At 46.0% G+C, this 14448-nt stretch overlaps 1 protein-coding gene across 1 annotated transcript in view; it reads left to right on the top strand.

The window, feature by feature from the left end:
* The window catches only part of CA5A (carbonic anhydrase 5A), a 38284-nt gene extending 36211 nt beyond the window's left edge, over nt 1-2073 (top strand). The window contains exon 6 of the mRNA XM_019634697.1: nt 1759-2073. Coding sequence (XP_019490242.1) covers nt 1759-1902 — 144 coding nt within the window. The 3' untranslated portion in view covers nt 1903-2073. The remainder of the gene's footprint in view (nt 1-1758) is intronic.
* The last annotated feature ends 12375 nt before the right edge of the window (nt 2074-14448 follow it).

Genomic DNA, 14448 nt, shown 5'->3' with positions numbered 1-14448 from the left:
CTCACGCTGGCTGCTGGCTACATATGGTAGCCCATGGCAACCCACTGCCACAGGGGCTGCAGCCTATGCCATCGCCCGGCGATCCCGGCAGCCCAGCTCCAGGTTGAGCTTTTGTTCAGCATCTTAGCTGTGGAGGGCAGTGTGACTGGCCCTCATATGTGGGATCCGAACCGGGGCCCTCTGGCATCCCAAGCCAGTTCTTAATCATCGCACCACTCGGCCAGCCCTGCAGTGGTTTTTAATGTTCTTTTTTTTCCTTATCTAAATATTCTATTTTTGTCTCAAATAAGCAGATATTACTTATATACATTTTTTTAAGTTGTCATATCTTTTTATCTGGAAATCTCAAGAATTGGGAGAAAGCCCATCTGTCTAGGGCAGTTTAGATTTAGGGATGACAAATATGCAGCAAGCATGCTGTCACTCTCCTACCCCTGACCAGGGCAGACATTTCTGACCAATCACAGTAGTATTTATCATCTCTGGTTCAGCTATGCTCTTTCTGAAGGCTCTAGATGAGATGTCTTTTGCTTTGAAAGTCTGAACTTTGAGATGAGGGGTGCAGATTACATACCCTATCCTCAAACCGTAACTGTTACAAACATGAGGAAGGCCTTGGCTGATAAATGGCCCTTGTCACCAAGACTCCTTCTGTTACTCAACAAACATGTATTAATAGGCACCCATTATGTGTCAGGTTTGCAGCAGGAGAAAGTGAGATGGGGTAGAAAGAGAGGGGGTGATATAGAAACAATGATGTTAGTCTCTGTACACTGCTGTCTGTTGGGACAATGGAAACATAAGTGGGTAGTTTTAAGAGAGGGGGATGAATATTATACAAAAATGTGCTGCAGAAGTCCCTTACCCTGTGCAGGGGAACTCGGGAGGTGGTGTGTATACCTCCTGGTCAGTGAGGAGGGGATTGCCAGGTGAAAGAGAAGAGAAAGGCTGCACTTCTAAGAGTCAAAAACATGTGCAACGCAAGAGCACTGAGCTGGAGTGCCCTAGAGACTGTGTGCACCATGTCCTGTGTAGCTCTAAGGGCGCTTCACCAGCCTTGAAGATCTAACTTGCTCAGTAAGTGGTCACTATGTAAATAAGATGTCACTTCTGCATTTCATTAAACATGTGTGTTATTCTCACAGAGCTCCTAAGTATATTCTGAGAACAAATGAGATGATACATAAAAGAATAATCTTTTAGTTCCTTGAATGAAAAGTGAATCAAATATTACTTTTAGCATTTATATATATATATAAAAAAGTATAGCATATATCAGTTATCTCTTGCTGGGTAACAAATAGCTCCAAAACTCAGTGGCTTAAGAAAACAATCATCACTCTCACCAGGTCAGAATTTTGGTGGTTCTGGTTTGGGATCTCTGGTGGAGTTGCAGTCAGATGTCAGTTTTTCTGAAAGCTTGACCTGGGCTAGAGGATTCGTTCCCAAAGTGGTTCATGCAAGTTGGTGCTGGCTGTTGGCTCAGTTCCTCTCCACATGGGCCTCTCCATGGGGCTGCTTGAGTGTCCTCACAACATGGTGAATGGTTTTCCCAGAGCAATTGATCCAAGAAGCCACGATGGAAGCTGCAATGCCTTTCCTGGCCTAGCTCAGGAGTCACCTCAGCCATATTGTATTGGCCACACACGTCCATGCCTGATTCAATGTGGGAGGGGACTACACAAGACATGAGGGACACCTGGGAGCTGGTTCACTCGGTACCTGCTCCCGGCTCACTCTCGTTGCTCTCCATTCTAGCTGGCCGCGTTTCGCAAGCTCCTGTTTTCGGCACTTGGTGAAGAAGAGAAGACGATGGTGAACAATTACCGCCCAATTCAACCCCTAATGAACCGGAAGGTCCATTCATCCTTCCAGGCCACTGAAGAGGGCATCAGATCCTAAATTCATTATGTCCAAGTCCATAGGTAGAACTGACTTTAAAAAGAGGAAGTGTTGTTTCCCCAAGGTTTCGTGGTCTGATCATCCATAACCTCTGAAATTAAAAAGAAACAGAGATCATTGTTTTAGTCAATGTACTTTTCAGTTGCAATAAAAAGAATCACTTGAAAGAAGCTTAAGTATGATGTCAGGGACTTGGAATGTTTCATGGGACTCACAGCCAAGCATGGCAGCCTCAGGGGGCCAAACAAGCTCCTGCTGACTGAAGTTGTCTGCCCAACCCTCTCTCAGCTCCATACTTTCCTCTCTCCAGGTAGGCACCCTCTGTTTCTCCACACTCATGTCCACTCCGTAGTTCCCAGGCAACAGTGTCTGGGACTAACATCCTTTTTCCCAATTCCAAATGATTGGGTGGGTCAGTAACCTGGGGCTGCTATAACAAATAACCCCAAACTGGGGGGTTAAACAACAGAAATGTGTTTTCTCACAATTCTGAGAATGGAAGTCCAAGATCAAGGTGCCAGCACTGTCAGGTTCTGGTGAGACCTCTCTCCTTGGCTTGCAGATGGTAACCTTCTCCCTGTGCCCTCACAAGGCCTTTCCTCAGTGCATGCATGTAAACACAGTACTCACTCTCTCTTCTGATAAGGCCACCAATCCTACCAAATTATGACCCCACCTTTTTGACCTCATTTAACCTTTATTGCCTTCTGAAAGTCCTGTCTCCAAATATGGATACATTGGGGGTTAGGGCTTCAACATCTGAATCTGGGGGACACAATTTAGCCCATAGCAATCACAAACTGTGATCTTAAAACAACAGAAATTTGTTGTCTCACAGTTCTGAAGGCCAGAAGTCCAAATTCGAGGTGTTGGCAGGGCTGGTTCCTTCTGGAAACTCTAGAGGAGAATTCATTCCCTTGCCTTTTCCAGCTTTTAGAGGTGCCTGCACAGTCTGGCTTGGGCCTCTTCCTCCATCTTCAAAGCTAAGGAGTTCTCCAAAGTGGTTGCTCAGGACATGCCGCCATTTTATTGTGGTCATTCTGGAGGGTGTGCAATGGTTTCTTTTTTTTATTGTGCTGAAATATACATAACATCAAATTACCATTTTTTAAGTGTATAGTTCAGTGGTAATAAACATATTCATAATGTTGTGCAATTATCACCACCATCCATCCCCATAACTCTTTCCACCATGTAAAACTGAAAACCGTCATCCCCATTAAACAATAACTCTCCATTCTCCCCTCTCCCCAGCCCTTGGCACCCACTGTTCTACTTCCTGTCTCTATGATTTTGAATGCTCTAGGGATCAAATATAAATGGAATCACACACAGTACTTGTCCTTTTGTGACTGGCTTATTTCACTCAGCATAACTTCCACAAGGTTCATCCATGCTGTAGAATGTCCTTCCTTTTTAATGCTGAATAACATCCTAATTGATAAAAGTATTTTTGTTTTCAGAGAATTAAAAATCTTCCCTTCTGGTAGAGATGCAGCACTACCAACAACCTAATCATGTTATCTTTCAACATTGCCTTACTGTTAAGATAAACAGTGGAAACACAGCACAGAAAAACAAGCAAATGCTAGTCTGTGTACCAAAGAGCAGTGAGACACTCCATCTCATTTGGGGAGATAAAGAATAAGTAGGCTTGGGCCGGCCGAGTGGCGCGATGGTTAAGAACTGGCTTGGGACGCCAGAGGGCCCCAGTTCGGATCCCACATATGAGGGCCAGTGACACTGCCCTCTGCAGCTAAGATGCTGAACAACAGCTCAACCTGGAGCTGGGCTGCCGTGAGTCCTGGCGACGGCATAGGCTGCAGCCCCTGTGGCAGTGGGTTGCCATGGGCTACCTGTGTGTAACCAGCAGCCAGCGTGAGTGGCCAGCAGCCGCCGTGAGCAGCCGTCCAGAAGCCAGCGACTGATCCACCTCGCCCGGGGAAGAGCGCAATGATGGTGCCAACTTGGGCCAGTGAAGCAACGTCCTCCACAACTAGACTGAAGAACAAAACGACAGCAACTTGTCTGTTCCCCTTCCCCGATTCCCCAGGGCTGTTCCCCTCCCCCAATTCCCCAATGAAATCTTTGGAAGGAAAAAAAAAAGAAGAAAAAAAAGAATAAGTAGGCTCATTATCATCCACAAATAACATCTAAAATCAAACAGAACCTATATTGTGAATGTGATTTATTTTGGCAGAGATTTACATTTTTTTTCTCCCAATCACAGAACTTCTTAGGGTGCCAACAATTTACATTCCGCCTTTGAGCTATTCAGTGTTCTGGCACCCACTACAAAGAAAGCAATCCTAAACTTCCTTATGCATGATCTTTCCTGGAAAAGTATAACTGCTCACGAGCACCCATCATATTACAATGCTTTGTCCAAACGCATTGCAACAGGTTTTAATGTTGGTTTACACAGACTTTGGAGTCATTTTTCTTTCACCACAAAACAAAGAAGTTTGGGTACATTGGTGACGTGTGTGCGTGAGGCATGGATATTACAGCTGGGTGCAGGGCTCTGGATGGGTGGATGGCTCCAATTGCCAGAGACGGATGGTGTCCAGGAGAGAAGGAGATGTTGTTGAGTTTGGTTTGGACCCCAAAATATTTCTTGTCTTTTGGGACAAGGCAGTCATTCTTGAGCCTCTAATGAAGTGACTTTAGCCCATATAAAGAGTTTCCTATATGACCACAAATGACCAATTTTTCCCTCTTGTAAGGACCCTGTGATGACATTGGGCCCACCAGATAATCCAGGGTAATCTCAAAACCCTTAACTTAATCACACCTGCAAAGTCCCTTTGCTATGTAAAGTCGCATAGTTGCAGGTCCCAGGGATCAGGATGTGGACATCTTGGGCTATTTAATCAGCTGATCATCCTGTGTAGGCAACACCTCCTGTGGCAAATTTAGCCAAGTAGCCCTGAGGTTGATCTCTTCTGGAGGTGAGGGGAGGAGATAAATTGGGAAAGGTGCACTGGAGCCTGGGGGCCGGGGTGGGGAGGTAGAGGTGGGGGTGTTGGAAATGTTTCAGAGCTGTACTGTCCTATAATACCTTTTGTGATGGCGGGATGTTCTGGAGCTAGACAGCAGCTCTTGGGCATACATGGCCATTGAGCACTTGAAATGTGGTCAGTGTGACTGAGAGGCTGAATTTTAATTGTACATCTTTTTAAGTAGTTCAAATTTAAATGCCACACGTGGCCGGGCAGGAGCTACCTTGTTGGACGTGCGCAGCTCACTACCTTTACACTGAGTGTTAGTTACATACGTTTGCACATATGTTAAAAACCAATGAGGTGAACACTCAATATTCATGCACTTTACACACTTCACGAGGTGGTTATTATACCTTAATTTAAAGAAACACTTTGCTGCCCATGGGAGAGCTCAGGTTGCTGAGCCTCTGTAGACAGGACACGATAGGCCTCCTGGGATGTTAACTCAAGTACTTCCAGGAGTGAGTAAAGCAGGCAGGAGACTGAAAGCCCCAGGATGCACTGACAGGAGTGCAGAGACCACAGAACAAGGGACGTCACTGGAGTCCCTTAGTGGAGGCCCAGCAGACAGGCCTACCCTTGGCTTCTTCCTTCACTGCCTACTGAGGGCATCAGGAAACACACTGCCACCAGGCAACCAGCACCACCAAGAGAAGTCAACTCTGTTTACTAAGGCAGGGCACAGGTAATTCGTTCTCAACAAAAAGGGTTTAAAATACGACATATTTGCCTCTTCAAAGGATAGAGTTTGGGAGTGATGTTGGGTGAAAGAGGATTGGCTTGAAGAAGTCCAAATAGATGTTGGGAAAGGACGTGATCAAAACAGACAAGTTTCTGTTCAGCTTCTAAGCGGATGTCCTCACTCACTTATCATCAATAATTGAGAGTTCACACAACAACAGGGCATGCCACTACCAATAATAGTTCACACAGCTGCATTCCCAGCTAGGACTCAGGCTGAGTTTTTTCATGCATATTCAGCAATGCTCAACCCTACTGTCTGTCAGAACCACAGGGGGCCCAGCTCTGACCCCCAAAGCTTGTGGTACCCTGGATCTGAGGAATGGGGTTTTTACAAAGTCTCCCAAATGACTGGATGGTGTGGCCAAAAATAAGACCACAGCAGTTCCATTCAGTTGTTATAACAAGTTCTATGAAATCATTCTCATGGGGAAACTGGGGGCGCTCACTTGAGGGGTTGAGACTCTTGCGATCTCTGGATTGTAGTTGGTCCGCTGAGGCCTGTGTGGCATTTCGCTCTTGACTTCTCTGATGTGTGCAATTAAATAAAAGAGAAAAAAAAATGCAGCCTCACAGCAAAACACAAAGTCCTGAACTTTACAATTTAGTGAGACATCTTATTCTATAATAACCTGCAGTTGTGTTTTGATGGAAACTCCATCCAAAAAAGGCACCCGCCTCAGCTCTCCTGCAGCTTATGAGAGTGGCATTCTTAGATATGGGGGGAATGACAGTAATTGGTGGGGTCTCTTAGCTGGAGTGTGGGATGAGGGAAGAGAGCAGCCATGTGTCAACTCTCTGTGGACAGTCAGTTTTCACAGGGACTTTGATAGAGAAAGGCATCCAGGAAGGGGCCTGGCAGGAGGGAGAAAGGTCCACAGCGCCCTGATCTGGGTTCCACTCACCACACGGTAATATCATGTCCCAAAAAGAATTCCAAGAACAGGCGGGGTACTATTCTCTTCATAGTTCATGTTGATACAGGTCTTTCCTCTGCACAAATGTCTTTGTCTCCTGATGGATGTTCTCTTTTGTCAGTTATTTTGAAAAAACCGGCATTAACCCTGAGACAGGTTCCCCCCGGTAAGCACACTGCCTGACACATGGCAAAGAAACCATAAACACATTGAGAGGAAAGACGTTGATCTCAGCCCTCAAAGCAACACCACAAAAAAACAAACACAAACGCTTCCACTCCCTGTCCGGCGTGGCGGCAGGCGCGGAAGCCAAGGTCTGCAGGTTTGTGGGGTGGCTCTCACAGTGACGCCATTGTGGCTTAGGATTGTATTGTAGAATTTCTGGCCCAGCTTTTAAAGTTCAAGGCTTCCTTTGCTTTTATGTTATTTTCTCGTTTTGTGAAAATACAAATGTGTGGGAAGCTTGCAGGTTCGTGTCAAACTGCCATCCCTTGCTCTCTCCCTTCCCTCCCCTTCCCCTATTGGCTTTTGGGTGATTGAGTGGAAGTGGGTTGCAAGCCTGACTAAATCTCCTCCTCACTGCCCTCTGGGAGCAGAGCCCACAGTTCTTATGTGGTGGCCTCAGCCCACCTCCCCCAACCCTTCTCTATTGCCCATTCAGTGCCAGCCAGGAATCTGGCCCCTTCCCACAGCTGGTCCTGGCTGGTCTGGACATCCCCTCTGCCACCTGCCGGATGGTTCCTCTTACTTCTGCTCTCAGCTGAAATACTCACTCCTCATGGAGGCCTCGTTGGAGTCCCCAGGCTGTACCTGGTGCACAGCTGTATGCCAGTGATAAAGGGATACTTTGTCCCTAAGGACTTGTCCCTCCTGCCGAAAGGCATCCACCGACCCCATCTCAGTAAAGGGCACCTCCATCCACCCAGCGCTCAGGCCAGCCTCGGGGAAACTCCTCGGAGCTCTCTGTCCCTGTATTCCCTGCGTCCCAGGCATCAGTGGGTCCTGTTGGCAGCCCCCACTCCCCTATTGCTTATTCCAGATCCACTCACTGTTCTCCATTTTCTCTGCTACGGCCATAAAGTGGCTCCATCTCTAGCCGGGATTATGTCGCTCGCCTCCTGGTTTTGCCATTCCCTTCCAGCATTGCCCATTCCCACCTAATCCATTCTTCTCTTAACAGGGCAGAGACTTTTGGGAGAAGTGTCAACTTGACTATCGGCTTCCCTGTTCAAAACTGAGGCTTCCTGTTACACTTGGAATTAAGTATGAGCTTCTTCCTGTGAGATCAGACCCCTGAGCTCCCTGCCACGTCAACCTCTGCTCAGGGAGTTCTCTGCTTGCCTTGCTGTCCCCACAGCTATTTGCATGAGTCACCTGCATCCTCAATCTCCTCAGCCCCTGCCCTGACCACAGGCCTCCCTGTCATCCTCTGCCCCCGCTACTTGCATCCAGGCACTTGTCACTGTCCAGTAGGTTGTTATCATGCTTGTTAGCTGTTCACCGCTTGCTTCCCACTCTAGAAGGTAAGCCTTGTGAGGGTGGTGTCCTCATCTACTCACTTGCTCACAGCACCAAATAAACATTCATTCGGTAGAAAGTGAAGCAGGTGCTCCAACTCGTAAAGCTCAGTGATGCTGGCCATCCCCAATCAGCAGTGTGCACTCTTACCTCAGTACCTTAGCCATGCTGTTCTCTCTCCTGAGAACGCCCTTACCCTTCAAGCTCTGCTCATAAACGTTTTTCTATCGTTCAGGCTCAGTCCAAGTGTCTCCTATTTTGTGTTATTTTCCTTGGCACCACCCTAGGAGAAGTCACCCTCTCCCCTATGCTAATGCACGTCCTACTGATGTTTGTGAAAGTAACTGAGGGGAAGCAGGCACAGAGCAGCATGGAGCAGGCACGGAGCAGCATGGAGCTACCAAGGTTAATGGGCCCTCAAAATAGAAGACATTGTGCAGAGTGGTGGATATTTTTGAAGTACAGAATTGAACTCTCAGCTCCTAAATCTGCCTTTGCAGCTCTGGCCTCCTGTCCCTGACCTGGTGTCTGTGGCATCTGCCCTGAAGTCTTGTGTCCAAGACTGAGAGGAAGACCAAGTAGCCTGAGTGAGCAGCTCTGCAAATTATGTCTCAAAGAGCGCAGGTCTCTCCAGACTCTACAGAATTACAAGAGCGGCTTCCTAGCACATGCACATTGATCCTAGCTCTGCTCAGCACGGGATGAGTGCTCCTTGCAGTCCAGGGCAAGGTGGGAGCAAGCTCAATGTGAGTCAACTTGTCCTCACATCTACTAAAACACAGGCTCGGTTACACTTCTGAGGCTGAGCAGTAGAAATGTCTGGCTCCCGTGTCTATGAAAATGTTCAAATTTATGTCAACAGGAAAAAAAGGTCTTCTGTGTCCACCATACTTAAGATATGTTCACTGACTCTTGTATTGAAGATCAAAGCTGTGTGTTCTTTTCAATGTTGAGATTATTCTCTGTGTCAGAATTTTCTGTGTCAGTATGGGAGTGTTTTTGTTTTGTTTTTGTAGCAATGACATAGAGGAATTATTTTTAAGCAAATTGAAATCTTCTGATCCTTTTTACTGAATTCTGGAAATTCAGAGGGAACCATCCTATAGGGGGTCTAAGTGTCTGAACATATAAACATAAATCAAAGGTAGAAACTTCAAACAGTAGGCTTTTCATATACATATATATAAAATCTCTACTTTACACAGTCCTTGAGTTTTTTCAGTATTTCATAATAAAACACACAGCTTCACAACAATTTAACATCCAACAACTGAACACTTCGCACCAGTACGTACCAGTTAGAGTGTAAGACAAGCAGAATACATCTGTGGGCAAGACAACAAAGCACCCGGGCCCTGGCCCAGGTGGAGCTTGCATCCGCAGGGCAGACAATACTGAGATGATGGGTGTAATAAGCAAGGGTAGAATATGCTAGAGACAACCGAGGCTCCAGAAAAAGCAGAGTGGGGGCAGGGAGCCAGGTACCGGGGTCAGGGTGGATTCACCGAGAAGTTGACATGTGAACAAAGACTTGCAGGAGGTGAGGGAGTGAGCTGTGCAGGTACCGGGGATGGTTCTGGAAAGTTCCAGAGCAGCAGAGAAACCAGCATGGTTAGAATGAAGTGAGCAAGGACCACAGTATCAAGAGAAGAGGACAGAGGTCGGACCAGAGAGGACAGGTCCAGAGGGGCCTAGGGGACCACGTAAAGGTGGGGCTTTGCTCCAGGGGGAGTGAGGACACTTCAGAGCAGGCATATCTCAATCACCTTCTTCCAGAGGGCAGACACAGGTGAAGGGCAAACTGTCTCAGCAAAGCCATGCGGCAGTGGTGGTAAGAGAATTGGATGCTGGAGACATTGGTATTGTGATCCCACCCTACTGACTGTGGGATACGAGAGACTGTGAGCTGTCGAGGGTAAAACCAAGGAATTTGGTGCCAGCAGCTTGGAGGAAAGTGTTGCCTTCAGTGGACCTAGAAGCCTAGGAGTGCTGGTCTGGGGGGAAACGTGGAAAAATTTGACCGAAGCTAGAGATTTCCTATTCCCTGAAACTCTGACTTTGCCTTGTCCTTTTAAGTTGTGAGAGCTACACTTTTCATTAGTTGTAGTCTTTCTGTTTTTCCATCTCCCACTCATTTCTAGATGCTAAAGAGGGGGAAATGCAGTACAACAGTGGTGTATGTGCACTGCTGAGTAAAGAAATATGGAAATTATTGGGGTCTGACCCTCAGCAGGCAGGCACAGCCCCATGGGCCCCCAGGAACCGGAGTGGCCTTGGGGTGACATGGGTAGCACCCCCAAAGTGGAGTGCTTGGGCACAGTGAGCAGGATCTTGTCTGGAGGCCATCTGGGTTCTCCTAAGGAAGCTCTCCAGCCACATGGGCATCAGGTGCAGAGACAGCCAAGATCTCTCCACCACTGGCCATGTCACTTGGGTTGGAATTGTCGACAGAGACTGGGCAGATGATGCTAGAGCCCCCTCACCTAGTCCTTGCAACTTCCTTCCTGCTGGCCTGAGCTGGCCACCAGCAGCTGACTGCTTGGAGCTACCTCATCACCCCGTCCCCACTCTTCACTCCATGATCGAGGAAAGACAGGTGCCAAATGTCCTGGAGATGGCCAACAAGAGGTGGGAGGAAACCTTGGACCCTGACCAACCTGCAAACCTACAGCAACGTCTGCAGGACCCTTCATGGAGACTACCTGGTAGGGCCTGCGGTCCTCCACAGGGCAACATCACCTCTGTTCTGTCCCTCCTTCCAGCCGACTCTGCACAGACACATGTCCCCAGCTTCTTTTAGCGTTGAGTCCCACCACTCACTTCACAGGCATCTGTACATTCACAATACTGTGCAACCATCACCACTATCTAATTTTAAGACAATTCATGATCCCAAAGAGAAACCCAGTCACTCCCCATCTTCTCCCAGTGGCCCTGGCAACCACTAACAAATTTCTGTCTCTCTAGATTTACCTTTTCTGGACATTTCCTATAAACAGAACCATAAAATACCATGTGTCTGGCTTCACTGGACATGATATCTTCACAGCTCATCCATGCTATAGCATGGGTCAGTGCATCATTCCTTTTTTGGGTGAATAATAGTTCATTGTATGGTTATGCTACATTTTATTTACCCACTGATGGGTAGGCCTGAACTCTTAACCCATTTCCTACTATTGCTTCTTTGTGATCTTCAAGAAGCAGAGCATCCTTTCTGAGCACACTGACAAGGCCAAGCTTGGCGACAAAGCTGAGAAACAGGGCACAACCCTCACAGTAACCAGTCATAAGCATAGTGCCTGAAACACAGGCAAACTCCTTCTGTTTTCAACTTAGCTGAGTCCTAAGTGAAAAATCTAACTCTACAACCTCCAACTTTGATTCTCAGAATTGCTCAGGGCTTTGGGTTCCAACTAGAGTTACAGACACTGTTACCATTTCTGTCCTATGAACTTCAGATAGTTGGGTGACCTTTCTGAGCATTTGAATGAAGCTGCAAAGATTCTATGAAGGAGAGTCACAGAGTCCTTTTGTTACAAGAATGGGGGATTATTCCAATAAAGAGCAATGACGCTGCAATGAGCCACTAGGAGCAGCTGAAATAAAGCTCTCTTTTATCTAGAAGAATCCACGCGCACCCAGGCTGCTCCCTGAGGACAAGGGACACGGTTGCCTGTGTAAGAGGCACAGTCAGTGTGGCCAAAGCTGGGCCCAGCCACTTACTAAATTTACTAACTGCCTTATTTCTCCAGCACAGATAGGCGCTACTTACAGGGTCCAACTATGGTTGATGCAAGAATTAAATGTCATAGAATATCTGTAAGTCCTGGCTTGGCTAAACACTCAATGTGTGGTTGCCATTGTGAGGGATGGGGAAATGTTCTCCTTACCCCTTTAGTTCTTCGGGCTGGTTGAATAATTCAAACAACCTACAGCAGATTAACAGGAGAAAATCAAATTTTGAATACATTTGCACAGGGAATTCACATAAGCATGAAAATTCCAAAGACAGTCAGGCAACACTGGGTATATATGACATTTTGGACAATGGAGAGAAGGGGTGAATGGGGTCTTAGATTTCAGAAGTGAGCATGGGCGACTTACAGCTATAACTGAGGAAATGCTGAGCACACATGGCAGGTAAATTTGTGCTAGGCAACTCAGAAACAATGGGACACAGAGAATAATCTAGTAAACATGCTTGGAGTCTTCCTAATGTTAGGGTGGAAATGCTTAAGGTGATGATGCCAAGGTTCCCTTCTTGAGACAGGTTTTCCTGTCTGAATCCCTTTAAGAAAAAGGGGAAGTAAAAAACTCTTCCTGAGTTTGTTGGGCTTTAATTGATTTTAGTTCGAAATAATCTGCATGCCAGGGTGGCACATTCCAGGGACCCTCGCTCCTGACCTCCACGGTCCCCTTCTTAAACTCCCATAGGACTGTCACATATCAAAATCTGAGCTGGTCGCTGTGGAGAGAAGGGTGTTAGTAGCCAAGTGATGAAGGATCTGCAAAGAGAGAAAAGAACATAGATGAGCATGAAGATAAACAGAAAAAATAAATTAGAGTGCATTGCTCCAAACCCCATTAAACCAGTCTCTCATCCCTGGGAATAAGTCAGTCCAATAAAATGGTTTTGCTCTTTTTTCTTTTTTGAATCTGATAGAAAATATTAATCCTTCATTTTAACAGATCTAAGTTAGATAATAATTGTCCCGTTTGGTTGACACAAATGCAACACTCTTCAACGATGATCACACAAGCGCTTCCTTGCTGGGCAGTCAGTGAATCTAGGGCCCAGTGATGTTGGAGAACCACAGAGTTTAAGCTGTTAACTCCTGAGAAGAGTATCTTCAGAGTTTGTCTAGTGATACTGAGCTCTTGTTTCATTACCTTACAGAGATTTAAGACTGCTTTGTCCAGGGGTGGCCAGTTAGCTCAGTTGGTTAGAACACAGGCTCATAACACCAAGGTTGCCGGTTCCATCCCCACATGGGCCACTGAGCTGCGCCCTCCACAACTATTGGGTTGTCGAAAAGTCATGATGGGTTTTTGTCTATGTTTTTCGTTGCAAAAATGCGTCATGACTTTTCCAACAACCAATAGATGGAAACAACTACTTGTCTTGGAGCTGATGGGTCCTGGAAATACACACTGTTTCCCAATAAATAAATAAACAAACAAATAAATAAATAAAGATTGCTTTGTCCAATTCATAATCTACAAAGCTTGGAAATAAGACCCTTACTACTGAAAAGAACTTGGAGTTGTGATAACACAAGTGGATTTTCTAGTTTCTTGACTAGCATGTTGATGTGACACAACTTTATGAACAAAGGAATCCAGGCTTGTAATTTGGTTGGCATTTAGGATGGCATATTTAGCGACAGAAGGAGCCAGGTACCCAAGTCAACATCATCCTGACCATTTAGGTGGGAACCTTTGATATCCCTTGTCACCACATATGATGAAAAGACCAGTGTGGTTTACAGACAAGGTGAAAGTGGAATCTGTAATTACAAGGCTCGGGAGTATTCCCTTACCTTTACCACTGATACTCTCAGCATTTATGCACCTCCATTTTCCACGTGCTGCTGTCAATCTGTAAGAGCAGAAAAGATTGTGAAATAACTGGTGTAGGAGGACTGTATTCTGATCCTGGCAGCTATAAAATTTGGTTCCGTCATCTAACCAAATAAGTCCAGATATTTGGTCCACCAATATATAGTTTATGGCATTACCCAACTTAATCAGAGGGGTAGGTTGTACAAGGATGTTTAATGAGCCATCTAGAACATGTGGTGATTTGGCAGATGTGTGCTCTTAAAAAAAAAAAAGTACTGTTCAAGTCACTTGCAATTTCATTGAGAGATTTAAAAATGCTTTCTGTGGAATCAAACCATGGAGTTTGATTGCAATATTATTCTGGTATGTCACCCAGGAAAGGTCCAAAGTCAATGCAAAGGAAAAAGTTTTTTTTGTGTGTACCTGAGCAAAGGACAGTTCTTGAGCTTCTATAGAGGTTTTCTGGGGCCCAAATGACACCTGAAGAAGTAGAGTGATAGTTGTCTTGTTGTGGATACCATACTCTGTTGCTCACCCATCTTCCATATTCAGTCCACCAGCTGTTCCAGTTGACTGGCACAAAGACTATTTCAGGCTCTTTGGCACTGTCTAGATGCTGACGTAACCAATAGTCAGATTGATTAGTTAATGTAGCCAGGGTTCGGTAAACTGGCATAAGCGGGTGTTTGATCTGTGCCCATCTTATTGAAAAAGCTTTAGTAATGGAACTCATAGTGGAAACTTAGAGAGAGGAGATAGGGACAACTACTCTCCAATCAGCTATCTAAAGGAAGAAGAAG

The sequence above is a fragment of the Hipposideros armiger genome, unplaced genomic scaffold (genome assembly GCF_001890085.2).
Source record: "Hipposideros armiger isolate ML-2016 unplaced genomic scaffold, ASM189008v1 scaffold_19, whole genome shotgun sequence".
Taxonomy (NCBI): domain Eukaryota; kingdom Metazoa; phylum Chordata; class Mammalia; order Chiroptera; family Hipposideridae; genus Hipposideros; species Hipposideros armiger.
The sequence above is the reverse complement of the archived record's forward strand: the minus strand, read 5'-3'. Positions and strand labels throughout refer to the sequence as shown.